The sequence below is a fragment of the Lotus japonicus genome, chromosome 6 (genome assembly GCF_012489685.1).
Source record: "Lotus japonicus ecotype B-129 chromosome 6, LjGifu_v1.2".
NCBI classification, from domain to species: Eukaryota; Viridiplantae; Streptophyta; class Magnoliopsida; order Fabales; family Fabaceae; genus Lotus; species Lotus japonicus.
The window spans coordinates 49,982,113-49,999,891 of record NC_080046.1 but is presented as its reverse complement, the minus strand read 5'-3'; the positions used below and the strand labels follow the sequence as shown (position 1 = coordinate 49,999,891).

Here is a 17,779-nt window from a genome sequence, read left to right as displayed (position 1 = left end):
TTGGCTCAAGCGAATATTTGGTCGCTTGAGCGGTTGAAAGGCGGTTCCCAGTTCTTCCTTCACGTTAAAGAAAGAGTTCGCTTGAGCGAACTTTGGACCGCTTGAGCGAACAAAGCTGTTATAAAAAGAACCCACCATCGTATTTTACAGGGACAGCGGAAAAATTAGGAAAAAAGACTACAGAACTCGTAGAACAAAGGTGAAGAAGATAGTTTGGACCTCTTTGATCATCCATCGACGTGGGAACGCTCGGCGGACATCACGGATCATCATCATCTTCTTGTTTCTCTTTGTAAGCCTTAAAGCATCCATGGAAATGGATTGCTAAACCCTTTGTGTTGGGATTGGATGTAGTCTTTTAACTTGAATGTATTGACTTTGATTTCCATGTATAAATTCATGTTTCTATGTGATGATTTCAATGATCTATCTTGATCTTAATGCTAGTTTTAGAGTGATCAACTAGAACTTGATGTTAGATTTGATAAATTGGTGGAAACTACTTCATTGAATCTGAAATAGATGAGATCATCTATTGAATCTAAGGCCTAGGAATAGGGTTAGCTCAATAGTCATATAACACCTAAGTTTAATGCTACTTGCTTGCTTAATTATTCAAGGAATTGATGATTAGTTAGTAAGTTGTTGATCTCTTTCATGAGGGAACTATGAAAAAGATAAGATGTGGTGTGATGGAATCGAACATAGGACGTGGTTTGTTTATGGAATCATAAGAATACTGAAGAGTTAATTGATGAACTCCAATTCCAACCGTTTTCTCCGCTTGTTTACAAATCATTTACTATTGCTTTCTTTTAATTTTGCAACGCAGCACAAAACAATCAACTAAACATTTCTTGACTCTTTGCTTAAGTGATTTAACTAGAGAACGGCATTGTATTCCAATTCCCTGAGGATGATAAAAACCCTTTACTATACTACAATTGAATCTTGAAAGGGATTTGAAAGTAGTTGTCGTAAAAACCTTTCAACAAAATGGCGCCGTTGCCGGGGAGTTGCGTCAATACAAAAGCATTGCTTTAGTTTCTCATCTTGAGCAATTGTGAATATAGTATATAGTTTTATTTTATGTTTTTATTATCTTGTTGACTGACTTTCTTGGCTAGGTTGTATTTTCACTTTGTTTATGCGAGGTAAAACTCCAGCTGATCAACTATTGTTCGATCCAGAGATTGAAGCTACAGCTAGGAGAAACAATAGCAAGACAAGGAGGAGAAAACAATTATCTGAGCAAAGGAGGGAGCAAGAAGCATTGTCTTCCTCAATCTCTTCAGTAAGACAACAGACAGAGACCATGGCTGCAGAACCAGTTGGTGGTGGAAATGAGGATACAAATGTAGGATTTGTGAACTTCACTCCAAGGAACATAACCAGGATTGGTAGGCTTGCAGGTGCTGCTAGGCCACCTGAAGTGAAGACTGGATTGGTACAGCTGATGTATGCTAATCCTTTCGCTGGCTTGGATCATGCGAATCCTTACACTCATCTGACAAAGTTTTATGAACTTTGTTGTACTGCTGGAATTAGCCAAGCTGAGGAAGAAGCTGTATTTCTGAGGCTCTTCCCTTTAACTTTGATTGGGCAAGCAAAGGATTGGTTCTTGGATCAACCACAGACAACTTTAGCTGATTGGAATGAATTGGAAAAGAAATTCATGACCAGGTACTTTTCTGAATCAAAATATATGGATTGTAGAACTGCTATTTCTACTTTTTCCCAAAGTACAGGTGAAAGTTTGCGTGAAGCTTGGGAAAGATACAAATCCATGCTGAGAAGGTGCCCGAATCATAACTTTGATGCCAAGACGCAAATCCATCTTTTCAGAAAAGGTCTTCAACAACAGAGCAGGATAATGGTGGATGCAACTTCAGGAGGTTCTTTGATGACAAAGTCTCCAACTGAGGCCATTCGGATCATTGAGGCTATGGCTCTAAATGACCACCAAGATCAACATATTAGAGGACCACCAAGGAGAGGAGGCGTTCTGGAATTGGGATCAAGTGATGCTATCTTGGCCCAAAACAAGCAACTGCAGCAACAACTGGATGAAGTGAAAAAGACTCTGAGTGATCTTCCCAAACAACTTCGGGAGATGCAAGATTCTTCTTCCAGGAAGCAGGTGAACAGGTGTGATGTGTGTACTAAGGATCATCCAACAGAATACTGTCAATTACAGGAAGAGGAGGTTCACTACCTAGGAAACCAGCAGAGGCAAGGGTACCAGAACAACTATCCCAGGGGAGGTAATCAACAATACAACCAACCTTGGAGGCAAGATGCAGGGCCTTCCACCAGCAGGGCACCACCACCTTACCAGAATCAGTCATACCAACAGCCGCCACAGAGCAGGAATCCAACATTAGAAGATACAATGAATCAGTTCATGCAGATGACTATGACCAATCAGAAGAACACAGAAGCTTCTATTAAAAATTTGGAGATCCAAATGGGCCAAATGGCTAAGCAGATGGCAGAGAATCAGAAAGGAAAATTCACTGCAAATACTGAACCTAATCCAAATCAGAAGTGCAATGCGATCTTCACAAGGAGCGGAAAGGCGGTTGGTAGAGATATTGATGAGGTAGTGAGTGAAAAAAATGATAGAGGTGAAGAGAAAGAGAAAATGAGTGATAATGAGGAGATTGAGAGGGAGGTGTTGAAAAATAAGAGTGATAGTGTAAATAGGCAAGAAAAGAGTGATGAAGAGAAAACAAAAGAAAAATGTGAGGAAAAGGTAGGTGATAGTGGAGAGAAAAGAAAGGTGGGAGGAAAAGAGAATGCATTTAAAGACAAAGAGAAAGTTATCCAAAAACCCCCACTTGAGAAGAGACTTCCTTATCCACATGCTCCTACCAAGGCGGACAAGGAAAGGCAATTCACTAGGTTCATGGATATCTTCAAAAGGCTTCAAATCAACATTCCATTTGCAGAGGCTTTGGAGCAAATGCCAACATATGCAAAATTCATGAAAGAGTTGCTGACAAAGAAGAGAAAGTTTCAGGATGAAGAAGTTGTTCACTTGGGAGCTCATTGCAGTTCCTTTATTCAGCATTTCATACCTGAGAAGATGGATGATCCTGGAAATGTAACAATTCCAGTGACTATTGGTACTTTAGCAGTGGGAAAAGCTCTGATTGATTTGGGAGCCAGTATAAGTCTTATGCCACTTTCCATAATGAAGAAAGCAGGTGGTATGGAGCTTAGACCAACCAGGATGTCCTTACAGCTTGCAGACAGATCAATCAAATATCCAGTTGGCATAGCAGAGGATGTACTGGTAAGAGTTGATAAATTTTTAATTCCCGCTGACTTTGCTATTATTGATATTCCAGAGGATGAAGAAGTTCCAATCATCCTGGGGAGACCCTTCATGAGGACAGCAAGAATGGCAATAGACATGGACATTGGGAAGCTGAAAGTGAGAGTCCAAGATGATGAAGTTCAATTTGATCTCTATGAGGCCATACAACATCCAAAAGACAAAGGACAATGTTTCAAAATTGATGCAATTGAAGAAGTTTGCAGAGAAGCTGATAAGAAGCCTTGTGTGTTTGATCCTTTGGAGGTAGCTCTCATCAACATGTGCTGTTGCTCACAATTCAATGAACTGGAGGAAAAAGAAATCGAGAAGTGTGTGCAAGAACTTAATCTTCTCAAGGAAATACCCTCTGATAAAGTGGTAGTGGAGAATATCAAGAAAGAGGAACTAGTGGAATCTGATACAAAGAAAGATGATCAGAAGACGGAGCTGAAACTCTTACCTGCTCATTTAAAATATGTGTTTTTGCAGGGTGAAACAGGTAAGCCAGTGATCATTAGCAGTTCTCTATCACCAGAGGAGGAGGGGAAGCTGATTGAAGTTATCAAAGCAAATCAAGAAGCTATAGGTTGGACCTTATCTGATCTTAAAGGCATTAGTCCTTCTTACTGCATGCACAAGATCATGATGGAGGATGATTTCAAGCCTGTAGCACAACCACAGAGAAGATTGAATCCAACCATGAAAGAAGTAGTCAGAAAGGAAGTGGTGAAACCGCTAGATGCAGGTATGATTTATCCTATTTCTGACAGTTCTTGGGTAAGTCCAGTGCAAGTAGTTCCAAAGAAAGGAGGCATGACTGTGATTACTAATGACAAGAATGAGCTAATTCCGACAAGAACAGTCACAGGTTGGAGAATGTGTATTGACTACAGAAAGCTGAACAAGGCCACAAGAAAGGACCATTTCCCATTACCATTCATGGATCAGATGTTGGAGAGATTGTCTGGGCAGGCATTCTATTGCTTTCTTGATGGATACTCGGGCTACAATCAAATTACAGTCAATCCAGAAGACCAGGAGAAAACAGCTTTCACATGTCCCTTTGGTGTTTTTGCTTATAGGAAAATGCCATTTGGATTGTGTAATGCTCCAGCAACCTTTCAAAGATGCATGCTTGCAATATTTTCAGATTTGGTGGAGAAGATCATTGAGGTTTTCATGGATGACTTCTCTGTATTTGGTGCTTCCTTTGATTTATGCTTGGAAAACTTGGACACCGTGCTGAAGCGGTGTGTGGAAACAAATCTGGTTCTAAACTGGGAAAAGTGTCACTTCATGGTGACGGAAGGAATTGTTCTTGGGCACAAAATCTCATCAAGAGGAATTGAAGTGGACAAAGCAAAAGTGGAGGTTATTGAGAAGCTACCAGCACCAACAAATGTCAAAGGCATCAGGAGTTTTCTTGGACATGCCGGGTTTTATAGACGCTTCATTAAGGACTTCTCCAAAATTGCCAAGCCATTGAGTAATCTCTTGAATAAGGATACCTCTTTTCTCTTTGATAATTCTTGTTTAGAAGCTTTTGAAAAATTGAAACAAAAGTTTGATATTTGCTCCTATTATTATTGCACCTAATTGGAATCTTGATTTTGAATTAATGTGTGATGCTAGTGATTATGCAGTTGGAGCAGTTTTAGGTCAGAGAAAGGATAAGGTTTTTCATGCAATTCACTATGCTAGCAAGGTTTTAAATGAGGCTCAGATAAACTATGCTACCACTGAGAAAGAATTGCTAGCCATAGTGTATGCACTTGAGAAGTTCAGAAGTTACTTGATAGGCTCAAAAGTTATTATTTTCACTGATCATGCAGCTATCAAGTATCTTCTGACAAAACCTGATTCCAAACCTAGATTGCTCCGATGGATTCTCTTATTGCAGGAATTTGATTTGGTAATCAAAGACAAGAGTGGCAAGGAGAACCTAGTAGCTGATCACTTATCAAGGTTGGTGAATGATGAGGTGACCGCAAAAGAAGATGAGATAGCAGATGCATTTCCTGATGAAAAATTGTTTTTAGTTCAGGAGAGGCCATGGTTTGCTGATATGGCCAATTTCAAAGCTACAGGTGTGATTCCAGAGTTCAATTTTCACCAGAAAAAGAAGTTTCTCAGAGATGCAACTCAATTTGTGTGGGATGATCCTTATCTCTTTAAGATGGGAGCTGATGGTCTGTTGAGAAGGTGTGTAGCTTCAAATGAAGCCAAGGATATTCTCAGACACTGTCATAACTCTGCTTACGGAGGTCATTACAATGGAGAAAGGACTGCGGTAAAGGTCCTTCAATCTGGTTTTTATTGGCCTACCCTCTTCAAGGATGCTTATTTTCATGTTCAGAGATGTGATGAATGCCAGAGGTCAGGAGGAATAAGTAAAAGAAATGAAATGCCCCTGCAGAGTATCTTAGAAGTTGAGGTTTTTGATTGCTGGGGTATGGACTTCATGGGACCCTTCCCATCTTCATTTTCGAATGAGTATATCTTGGTAGCTGTCGAGTATGTTTCTAGATGGGTGGAAGCAGTGGCGACTCCCAAGGCTGATGGCAAAACAGTGATCAAATTCTTGAAGAAGAACATTTTCAGCCGCTTTGGAGCACCAAGGGTGATGGAGGTTCTCATTTTGTGAATTCTCAGCTAGCTAAGGCATTGGAGCATTATGGTGTTAGGCATAAGGTAGCATCACCTTATCATCCACAGACCAATGGGCAAGCTGAGGTATCTAACAGAGAAATCAAGAAAATTCTAGAGAAGACTGTGTCAAGCTCTAGAAAGGACTGGTCTCAGAAGCTAGATGATGCTCTGTGGGCATATAGAACTGCTTATAAGTCACCAATAGGCCTAACTCCTTTTCAATTGGTCTATGGTAAATCTTGCCATTTACCAGTTGAATTGGAGCATAAAGCTTATTGGGCTCTTAAGTACCTTAATTTTGATTTGAATCTTGCAGGTGAGCATAGGAAGAACCAGTTGCATCAGATGGAGGAATTAAGGCTCCAAGCCTATGATTCTTCTAAATTATATAAGGAAAAGATGAAAAAGTACCATGATAGCAAGATCATTAAGAAAGACTTCAGACCAGGCCAACAGGTACTTTTATTTAATTCCAGGTTGAAGATGTTCCCTGGAAAGCTTAAAACCAAATGGTCAGGCCCCTTTGTGGTCAAGGATGTTAAGCCTTATGGAGCAATTGAGTTGGAAGATCCTGAATCCACAAGGACTTGGGTAGTTAATGGTCAGAGGCTAAAACCTTACTTGGGTGGTGACGTGGATAGACTCACCACTGTTCTTTCCTTCAAGGAACTTTGAGACTATACAGGCGTCGAGCTAACGACGTTAAACAAGCGCTTCATGGGAGGCAACCCAGTGTTTATTTAGATTTTTAGCTATTTTAGTAAGTGATACAGTGATTTTGTGAAGTTTCATTTAAATATGTGCTTTCATGTGCTTCACAGTTTTTGATTATCATATTGAGTATGTTTAAAGGTCTAGGAGTCAATAACTTGAAGTTTTTGCAAATATACAGTTGTAACTTATGTTTTGCTTGAGAACTTGGATGAAATTTGGACACAGTCAAAAATTTGTCAAAATCTGCATTTAAGAATTGTAACATGTCCAAATAGTGATTTGACAGGTATATGAATGATTGGTTTGTATGATATGAGCATTTTGCAAAATTTGGGGTATGAGGTTGTGAGCATCAGGTGAAAAATTAGTCCCTTTGAGCCATATTCTGCATAAACAGTAGAGATTTTCATTTCAACCCATTGATCATGCTCAATTGTGCACTTAAATGATTATATGTTAGGCATTAGGACAATTTTAAAGTGAACTTGATGATTTTGAGATGCAATGGATGGGTAACTTTTCAAAGTGAACAAGTTTTCAAATCCTAAGAAAAGAAAGAATGATTTTTACTCAATTGTGTATTTCAAAGGTTTCCACAAGTTTTAAATGGCCTAACTAGAGGGTAGGAGTGTTTAGAAAGCAGGAAAAGTGAGAGATACAAAATCTAAGGTGTTGAGTTGTGGAAAAAGCTGTTAAAAGAGCATGTAAAGTGAGTTTTGCAAAACCTGTGATTTTTTGCATGAATGTTGGATCCATACAAGTTTCTTGCAAGCATATAAAGTGGTTTGACCATGAGAAAGATATTCAACATCATTGAAACTGAATTGGAGACATGCACTTGTTGAAAATTCACAGTTGCTTATGAATTAAGCTTTTTCCTTGTGAATCTCATGATTTTGGCTAGTAACTAATTGAAATTGAGTGTGTAACAGGTCTGAATTGAAGGGTGCAGCATTGAGGGATTCATGGAAAATAGTCAAGGTAAGTATTATGAATTTTAGTTGTGAAAGTTTTGAAAAAGAAAAAAAAAAATTGGCAAAATTCTGAGTTCCAGTGAAAATCTGCTTCTGTTTTAAAACTGTAAAGTGTTTGCTTGGGCGAAGCTTTGAGCGAACTCTACCTAAGAAATTACATTTTCTACTGGAAAAGGATTGCTTAAGCCAAGGTCTGGGCCAAGCAAAGTTCGCTCGAGCGAACTAATGACGGCTTAAGCCATCATAACGCCTATAAAAAGAAAAAAAAAAAGAGACATAACACAGAGGCACCGATTACGATTGTGCTTCAGCCCTCAACCCTCGTTCTCCCTCTCAATTTCTCGCCCTCTCTCCACCCTCGTGCTCACCCACGTCCCACTCTCACCAAGAACAAGATGGCACCCCGAACAAGAAATTTGAATGTCAACTTGAATAACAAGAAGAGAAAGCAAGCTCAACCACCACCTGAACCATCATCTGAATCTGCAACTGAGTATGAAGCTGAATCTGAATCGGATGCCTCTGAAGAAGAAAATGGAGAGGAACTTGTTAGGAGCGTAGACAACTCTATCCTTGATGAAAGACGAAAAAAAATAGAAGCCAAGTCATTCAAGGGGGAGAAGGCAGTGGAGCTTGCAGAGGGTGAGTATGAAGAAGAATTCAGGGCTGAGTTAGTGAAGAGGGAGTGGCTAAAGCTTGCCTCACCGCCTCAAGAGTACAATCCAAATATTGTACGTGAGTTCTATTTATATGCTTATGATCCAAATCAATCAAAGCACAAGAGGGAATCCAAGATTGGCAATATAAAGGTACCATTTGACAGAGACACTATCAACAACTATTTGGGGAAGCCTCTAGAATTGGAAGGTGATCAGTTGTGTGAATATCAAAAGAGGAAAAATTTTCCTATCAATGGATCTGGTGGATTCGCAAATGGTTCGATCCACAAGGACTTATGTATACCAGGTCGGCATTCAATAGGCAGCCACATTTTTCGCTCACGGATGACCACCCGCGCTCAAATTTGGATGAGTTTTGTGTTGCACAACATCAGTCCCTCCTTTCATGTCTCCAGTCTTGCTTTGAAAGATGCATATATAGTTTGGACCATCATGAAGGGACTCTCAATGGATGTCGCTCAAATAATATCTGATGAAATTTTAAAAGCTGCCAAGTTGGAAAAGACCACCACTGCTTTGCCTTTTCCATCTCTCATTACTCAGTTATGCAAGGCACATGGAGTTCTTATTCCGAGAGTCCCAAAGGAAAAGTTGAAACCGCCAATCAATGCAAAGTACATTGCCCGTAATTGCACTAATGAAGCAGAAGAGGTGGTCGTTGAAGCAGCACAGGGAAGCCAATCTAGAAGAAGAGCACCACCACCACCACCTAATCAGTCAGCTACTACAAGTATCGAGGATCCGATGCAAGCAATGAAAGAACTTGTGGAGCGGCTGCTCAAGCAAAATGGAGAGATGTTTGATAGACAGGAGAAAATGTGTACTAGAGTAGAAGAGCTGCATGCTAAACAGGATGACATGGTTTTGGCATTGAATCAGTTGCGTAGTGCTATGCAGGATCAGTTATATGTCAGATGGCCTGAGGACAGTCCACGTCCAGAGGAGGGAGAGAGGCATGGTGCTGATAGAGCTGGTGCTGGTTTAGCTGATGGAGATGGAGCTGATGCAACTCATGGATGATTGATAGAGCTGATGCACGCCATACAGTGTTCATTTTATAATTCTGTCATTTTATTTCAGTTTTAGTACTTTATCTTAGTTTGATGTTGGTTTTAGTAGTTGTTTTAGACTATGCTACTTTTTGGTTTGATGGTACTTGGTTTAGTTCTTTTGGTGTGTTGATACTTGGGTTTTGAGTTTTGTTTTCTTTCTGTGTTTGTCCAATGATGAAATTGCTAGTACTGGTTTGGTTTATAAATGAGCATGGGATCTGAAAAATCTTTCAAGTTGAGCATGATTTTGTGTTTTAAATCCATGATCATTGTGTTTTGCACTCACATGATGCCATGACATGATATTAATGCATCATTCACATGAGGTCATAGGCTCAATTTGTTTGAAAATGCTTGAAATCAGGGATATATACCTAAGCCATGCGAGGGAGTGTGACTAAACACTAGTGAGATGAGAGGAAGAGAGAATCATCATTGTTTTACAAAGCTGAACTTGCTTGAGTCTCTAATTGTTTGGAATTGCATGGGAATGAAAGAAAATGACCAAGGCATTTTGTTCTTTAGTGTAAATAACTACTATGCCATATAACCTACCCTTATTTAGGAAATCTCTTGGTTACCCCATTTGAGCCAAAAATTTAAAAAAAATATTCTTGCTTCTTGCATATGATCCCAAGCTTAAAAGAAAAACAATGTCTCTTCCTTACTTTCTAAGTTGAGAGAGCATGCATGATTAGATTGTATATAAGTGTGCAAGTTGAGGGGAGTGGAGGCTATTAACATCTTGGTTTGAAATTATCAATTTCTCAATCTTGTGTGTATAAGAAAAAAAAAAAAGGAAAAGAAAAAGAAAAAAAAAAGTGTATATAAAGAATTGAAAAAGCAAAAAGAAAGATTGAGAGGTTGAAAGGGAATGAGAGGGGTGAAGTGTGATACAAATGAAAAGAAAATGGTATCAAAAGAGAGAGTTGGTTGAGGAGAGAGTGGAAGGTTATTAGTTGTGATACATGACATTTTGTGCTCTCTTAGCTAGAAAGTGTTTGATTATCCAGAAAAACCAATATTCTTTTGAAACCAAGCCCCATTACAACCCTAGAAAGACCTTTGTGATTCTGGACTAACCATGCAGTTTAATGATTACTGAGACAGGTAGCAAGTTTGATTTATGTGATTCATTGATTGATTTGAGTGAAACACTTGCCCTTGATCTCTTGAAGTTGTTCAGTTGATGAAAAGTTGAGTAAATCCTTGATTGAAAAGTAGGAAATTCAAATTGTTCTTAGAATCTCATGTTGAATATGCTATTGTATCATGATCTTGGTAAATTGTTGTGGGCATCACATGATATTTTCTTAGAGAAGTTTGTTTTCATAAATAGGGAAATCATGCAGTGTGTAGTGTTTTGGAACCATGCTTGTTGAATGAACCTTGTCTATAGTTTTTTGATAATCGGTACCATTTGTTTGAGGACAAACAAAGTTTCAGTTGATAAGTGTCAAATCTACTTAATTTTCATATCATTCTTGGGCACTTATTAGGGTTAGAAATGTGAAATAACTATCAAATTTACCCTCAATTGTGATGATATGGTTTACTAGAGGTCCTTGTAGAATTTAAGTGTTAATTATCAAATTTTGATGTAGGAATGAATTGGGAATGAAGATTTGCTTCAAAGAGGCTTGAATCATAAGAAAGCATCAAAGAATAGTGCTTGGCTCAGAAGTTTGCTCAAGCCATCTTGCAACAGAAGGTATTGAATGCTTGGCTCAGAAGTTTGCTCAAGCCATCTAGCAACAGAAGGTTTTAAGTGTTTGGCTCTGAAGTTGGCTCAAGCGAATATTTGGTCGCTTGAGCGGTTGAAAGGCGGTTCCCAGTTCTTCCTTCACGTTAAAGAAAGAGTTCGCTTGAGCGAACTTTGGACCGCTTGAGCGAACAAAGCTGTTATAAAAAGAACCCACCATCGTATTTTACAGGGACAGCGGAAAAATTAGGAAAAAAGACTACAGAACTCGTAGAACAAAGGTGAAGAAGATAGTTTGGACCTCTTTGATCATCCATCGACGTGGGAACGCTCGGCGGACATCACGGATCGTCATCATCTTCTTGTTTCTCTTTGTAAGCCTTAAAGCATCCATGGAAATGGATTGCTAAACCCTTTGTGTTGGGATTGGATGTAGTCTTTTAACTTGAATGTATTGACTTTGATTTCCATGTATAAATTCATGTTTCTATGTGATGATTTCAATGATCTATCTTGATCTTAATGCTAGTTTTAGAGTGATCAACTAGAACTTGATGTTAGATTTGATAAATTGGTGGAAACTACTTCATTGAATCTGAAATAGATGAGATCATCTATTGAATCTAAGGCCTAGGAATAGGGTTAGCTCAATAGTCATATAACACCTAAGTTTAATGCTACTTGCTTGCTTAATTATTCAAGGAATTGATGATTAGTTAGTAAGTTGTTGATCTCTTTCATGAGGGAACTATGAAAAAGATAAGATGTGGTGTGATGGAATCGAACATAGGACATGGTTTGTTTATGGAATCATAAGAATACTGAAGAGTTAATTGATGAACTCCAATTCCAACCGTTTTCTCCGCTTGTTTACAAATCATTTACTATTGCTTTCTTTTAATTTTGCAACGCAGCACAAAACAATCAACTAAACATTTCTTGACTCTTTGCTTAAGTGATTTAACTAGAGAACGGCATTGTATTCCAATTCCCTGAGGACGATAAAAACCCTTTACTATACTACAATTGAATCTTGAAAGGGATTTGAAAGTAGTTGTCGTAAAAACCTTTCAACAGCCACCTAGCTTAGAAGTTGTATCTCAATTGCTAGGCGGGCGGTCGGACACCGACTAGGATGATTCTCAAATAATATTAATTTTTTGAAGTTATCATTAACTCATTTTGTAAATTATACTTAATAACTGAAAAGTAGAGAGTGAGAGAGTAAGAGTCCAATCAAGAACTAAAGTAAGAAGTATTGGGTTTCATCTTCTTAATAAAGTAAAAAAAAGGATCGCTTACAGAGCCTCATACTCAACAGGATCGGGTTTGGTGCTTTTGAATCCCCCATCCCCTGAGCTAGAAGTCTTGATGTTAAAAGACTCCTTAGCAGTTCCTTAGTTTTTTTGTTGTTGTTCTTTCGCTAATTTTCCGATGAATAAAAAAATAAATAAACATAAGCGGAGATGTTAAAATAGTCATCACTTAGAAGCCTTTTGAACGTACAAGTCTCTTTCACGTTTCCACTATAAGGATGTAGCATCGCACGTTCTGAGACATTCCAACTCCTGTTAAAGGTGAAACCGTGTCTCAACGCCGGTTAAAGGTGAAACCCAAACTGACCTGAATCATTGTCTAGGACAAAGAGTGTCAAAGAGGTTTGAGGATGATGGAGAGATTGAGGGTCTTTTAGAGAGAAACAGGAGTTGGATGATTTAAAGAGATTATGAAGAAGAATTAGGGCTTTTACTTTTATTGCAATTTAGGTTTCAAGAAAAATATGAGAGGTAACTATTTAGGTCAATGAAGTATGTCAATTGATGAGGAGGCGAATGTTTTCTTTTTGTCTATGTCATGCATCCCTATTTCCTTTGCATGTCCAGAAATCATTGATGCTGGTGAAGTCTAAAAAGTGCTGCACGCTTGGAATCTTGAAATCTTGGGTTGAAAAAAAAAAGTAAACCATCCTCCATAAAAACCTTGTAATACACAGTTACACACAAAGCCAAATTGCCTCAAAAGTCAGCCACAGAGTTTTTCCTAAAATGTAATGTTATGGGATCAACGGGGATAAACAAACAAGTTCATCATCAAACAGAAAACACACATGACAGGTGAACAGCATTGCAAGGGAACATTAACATAGACCAAATTGTGCCCCTCATTTAAGGAGAGTCTTCACTATTGATTTGACATTGAGTTTCTTCAGGTCAGTATAAGACTGTCCACACCCCACAAACATGACAGGTGCTCCAGATATGTAAACCATTGAAAGTGCAGCTCCCACCTGAAAAATACAACCATCAGCAAAACCAATCATTTATAATCATCCACCGAACAACTTTAGAATTCATGTACCTTATCATCAATGGTGTCAAACTTTGTGAGCAAGATCCCATCTATCAATCTTGGATTAGGAGATGTTGCGAGGTCCGCAAGTTTCTGCAGTGAAGAAGTTGAGGTTAAATATATAGGAAATACAAATAGAAAAAAAAAAGCTATTGCTGGACAATATTGAAGAAAATATAGAACCAGACCTGATTGAACTTCGAAAGCTGATCAACTGCATCATTACCAACCAGTGCTTCTCCAACAAATAAGACTAGATCTGGGTTGTTGAGGTAGATGAGTTTTGACAGTGCTCTCATCAGTGGTTCATTATCCTGAAAATCATCAACAGTGACATCCAAGATGAACATAAAAGCATACACATGTAGCCATAGCCATAATCATGCAACCAATCCAGTATGAGAATGGTCTTCTGTCAAGATATGCAGGATCATTGTTTGGAAGTACTATAACAGAAACAGACAGCATCAATGTATGATATTGTCTAGTGCTAGCAATACTCACTTCAACACTCTCATTGATTGGTTGAAATTCATGTGGGTCCCACTAAATAGTAAGGGAGACTCATATTTTTAGTGGACCCCGTATGAATTCCAACTAATCAATGAGAGTGTGTTGGTAAGACTGAAAGAGTGTTAAAGTGAGTGTTGCTAGCAATTTTCTTGTTTTTATACACTTGCAAAATTCAAAAATAACCCAAACATCAGAAAAAATTAGCAAATGCTTGCCCAGATCACAAACTGCAGCAATACCTGCATACGACCAGCAGTGTCAACTAGAACCACATCTGAACCATTGCGTGAAGCTTCCTGAATTGCTTCTTTTGCCACGATGGCAGGATCTTTCTCATAGCCCTTCTCAAATATGGGGATCTGAAAGAAGGAAACTATAAGCCTACATGCTTCTTGTAAAAGGTTTTGACAAAGACCTAAGAAAATAATAATATCAAGGTTAAAAAACTACACTAATCTTTAAGAAGTTAAATCAATATAAACCTGAAGTCTCCGAGCATGGGTCCGGAGCTGCTCAACAGCCCCTGATCGAAATGTGTCACAAGCAGCCATCATAACACTAACATTGTGCTGTAGAAGCCAGTAAGCAACCTGCATGATCACAGATCTGGTTAAAAAGCATGTCCTAAAAATGGAATCTCAATTTGAATTGGAAAATGAATATGATTTAGTACACCTTAGCTAGATTAGTTGATTTTCCAACACCATTAACACCAACAAATACAACGACGTATGGTTTCCTTTGCTCCCTGGCAGCATGCACATCTCTTAGTATATCAATAGAGCGTCTAGGAGTTAAAATTCGAACAAGTGCGTCTTCCATTGCAGCCTACATTAATATTTTTAGCAGACAATCAGTATTAATATTACATATTATTTAAAAGAGAAGACAGGACCAAATGTAGATAGGGAAAAAAAGATAGAAACTAACTTGCACTGTTGAAGATATCCTTGTAAATGAAGCTAGCTTTTTTCCTTCAAGACTTGCTGCCACTGATTCACAGAGTTTCTCAGCTATCTCCTCAGCCTACAAACAACACAGAATACAAACAATATTAGCTGGGTGACGGACCCAACGGGTAACTAAGAACATATACGAAGGGGAAAAAAATGCTGTTGAGTAGAAACACATACCACGTTCTTGGTCATGAGTCTATCCTTAAGAGCTTTCAAAGCTGGTTCCAAGTCTGACTTCTCTAAATTTGCCTTCCCAGCAATACTGAGTAAAAGGAAATGTGAAAATATCATGATTAGTCATTTCAGTGAAAAACTGAAAAAAAAAGGATATAAAAAATGTTAAAAAATGAAACTAGGTTTCAAAGTGAGCTGTCAAGTAGTATGCAAAAGTTATTTGCATCCATCCAAACAAACCGAAATGCATTATCTATTTATCTTAGTAAAAGGAAACTGGAAACAGGACAACATCCATCAAATCCAAAATGAAACTCGATATCATGCCAGAGAGAACTTTCAAGACCAAGAATAGCTATTTGATTTTGTTCCCCTCCTCTACCCTATTTCCTAAGTTTCAGGTAAAACACAGCACTAGAACATCTATGTCAAGGTATCTCAAGAAAAAAAAAACAACAAAAAATGAGATCTTCATGTACAAACTAAAATATATAAAGTCAGTCATATATCAACTGTTAAGAAATTGAAGAACGAGAACAACAACCTCATAATAATATAGTATAAATTAAAAAACAAAAAAATTCAGCGAGATATTCAGACAACTTAACAAATCTATCTTGCCAATGAAGCTAGCAAAGTGCACAATATACCAAGAGTACGTAATGCAATCTTACCTCTGGAACATGGATGAAAACCAACCCTTGCTCTTAGTACCAGGCTTGCTGTTTTTCCCCGCATCCTCATCTTCCTCATCCTCATCCTCGCTTTCACTGCTAACAATCTCTTCTTTATCCATCATACTTTCGCCTTGAATTGGAGCCACAAAGTCTATGTTCCTATCTCCGTCCTCACCCGAATGATCCGTAAAGTCCAGTTTCTTCTCAGGAACCGCAGCATCATTCCAAACCCTATTTTTCTTTGTCACCTTCTTGTTTGGCTCTGCCTTGGAGGCCTTGGCAACAGTATCTGTCTTCTTCCCACCTTTACTCCTAAGCTTCTGAAGCTTATTTACATCAAAAGCCCCGACATCATCGGAGCTCGTATTCTCTCTACCATTCACATTAACACTATTCATGTTAGTATCTTTAGAAGCAACAAAATTTCCATTGGAGTGCCCGTTCTCCAATTTACGACCTTTCCCATTCTCACCATCCGCGCCACCATCATTCTTCACAGAACCATCGCTCTTCTTCTTATTCCCTCCTTCAAACCCATTCTTATTCCCCTGCCCTCCTTGCTTCTTCACATTCCCCACCACCGGATTCGACTTCTTCAAATCCTCAGCGCGAGCCAGGGCCTCCATCTTCAACTGCCTAAAAGTCTCATCAAATCCATCATACGCAGTCCTCGTCGGATCATAAACCTGCGAAAACTCGCGCTTCACCATAGCAAGCAGATCCTCCACATACAACAAATGAAGAATCTTTTGATACACAGCCACAAACACAAGGCTAAGCTCATTGTGGAAGGTCCATTTGAGAGTGTAGGAAGCACCAGGGGCATCATAGTTAAACGACGCGGCACCGGATCGCTCCTCCAAAAGACAGGAACGGATCAAGGTATCAATAGGTGAACCTTTCAGAGCATTCCCAAGTTCTTTACATGTCCAGAGGATTAAACCTCCTCTGGTGAATATCAGTAACTGCTCTAACATCCTTGATAACTAGCAAATACCCTGCTGTCAATCATAATGAAAATCAAATTATTTTTTGAATGAAGAATCAATGATAAGAGGAAAATGAAGATTATGGAATTTGCAGATTGTGGTAAATCCTAAAATCTAAGACAGACAAAAAATTGAACATTCTGATTGATAATGATTGGAGGAAACAGGAAACATTAAATTCGATCTACGCAGGAAAAATTGTTGGAATTGAGAGAATTGGAAAAACATGTTGCCATGAAAGAAAGGTACCTGTTGTTTTCCTCGGAGCTCAGAAACCTGCGGAGAATGAAAGAAAACGAGAAAAGATGGAGAAAAAAAAAAAAGAAAAAAATAATTGGAATTTGTGAATGTTGGTTCAGTGGTTTTATATGTGGGATATGCACTACTTTTGCAAATTCCACGTGTCTGATTTATTTTGTTTCAATAGGGTAAGTATACATGTATATAGTAAGTTTTTTTTTGAAATGAAAAGTAAGTTATTATTATTGTTGTTATTGTTAATTTATTATTAATAATTATTTTTATTGTTATATAAATAATATCAATTTATAGTTATTCCTTTTTCTTGGTCAAATAATTTATTGTTATTCCTTGAAAAGAATATTAGCAGATATTTTTTTGGTCAAAAGAATATTAGCAGTTTTGTTATTCAATTAGGCAACTGTTACGAAAATAAAAAAACTGGGCCCAATATCGGGTGCAGAGAATAATATAGGCCCAAAAATCATTGGTCTACTAGGAAGAACCGAATCGACCAACAAAAATATAAGGAAGAACCGAAGAAATCTTTAACAACTAAAGATATTTGGGATTTTTAAAAAAATGAATTATTGATTTACATAATATGTGTGTATTGATATACTACTTGTTAGAAATTATATCTTATTTTGCAGGATTCTCTCAAGGTTTATAAGGATCGTCATGTGTATTGATGCGAAAGAGAGACATCTCTTATGTACACATTTTTCTAATCTAATCATAGTTCTTTCTTAGCCTTATTATTTTAAGTGTTGAAGTGTGTACCTCTC

At 38.2% G+C, this 17,779-nt stretch overlaps 1 protein-coding gene and 1 non-coding gene across 3 annotated transcripts; both read right to left on the bottom strand.

The window, feature by feature from the left end:
• Window positions 1–1,708: 1,708 nt before the first annotated feature.
• LOC130727098 (small nucleolar RNA R71) lies at window positions 1,709–1,815 on the bottom strand. Its single transcript, XR_009015136.1, has one exon. It is a non-coding gene; the product is annotated as a small nucleolar RNA R71 (small nucleolar RNA).
• An 11,222-nt stretch (window positions 1,816–13,037) lies between these two features.
• LOC130722038 (uncharacterized) lies at window positions 13,038–17,134 on the bottom strand. Of its 2 annotated transcripts, none has more exons than XM_057572628.1 (10): window positions 17,001–17,134; window positions 15,760–16,763; window positions 15,089–15,173; window positions 14,886–14,981; window positions 14,631–14,783; window positions 14,438–14,545; window positions 14,195–14,314; window positions 13,631–13,756; window positions 13,452–13,535; window positions 13,038–13,380 (listed from the first exon to the last, which is right to left on the bottom strand). In XM_057572628.1, the coding sequence occupies exons 2-10, from the start codon at window positions 16,737–16,739 to the stop codon at window positions 13,255–13,257; spliced, it is 1,878 nt and encodes a 625-aa protein (XP_057428611.1). In that variant the 5' UTR covers window positions 16,740–16,763; window positions 17,001–17,134; the 3' UTR covers window positions 13,038–13,254. The 2 variants fall into 2 exon arrangements, with proteins under 2 accessions (XP_057428611.1, XP_057428612.1); XM_057572629.1 differs by having other exon boundaries at window positions 15,760–16,760; window positions 17,001–17,086.
• Window positions 17,135–17,779: the final 645 nt, after the last annotated feature.

What these genes read in the sequence shown, in the direction of transcription:
- LOC130722038 (XM_057572628.1), bottom strand. Translation starts at nt 16,739, where the DNA reads ATGTTAGAGCAGTTACTGATATTCACCAGAGGAGGTTTAATCCTCTGG. An exon ending in GACTCATGACCAAGAACGTG is followed by an intron (nt 14,982 to 15,088) that starts GTATGTGTTTCT and finishes TGTTGTTTGTAG; the next exon opens with GCTGAGGAGATAGCTGAGAA. An exon ending in TTGACACCATTGATGATAAG is followed by an intron (nt 13,381 to 13,451) that starts GTACATGAATTC and finishes TGTATTTTTCAG; the next exon opens with GTGGGAGCTGCACTTTCAAT.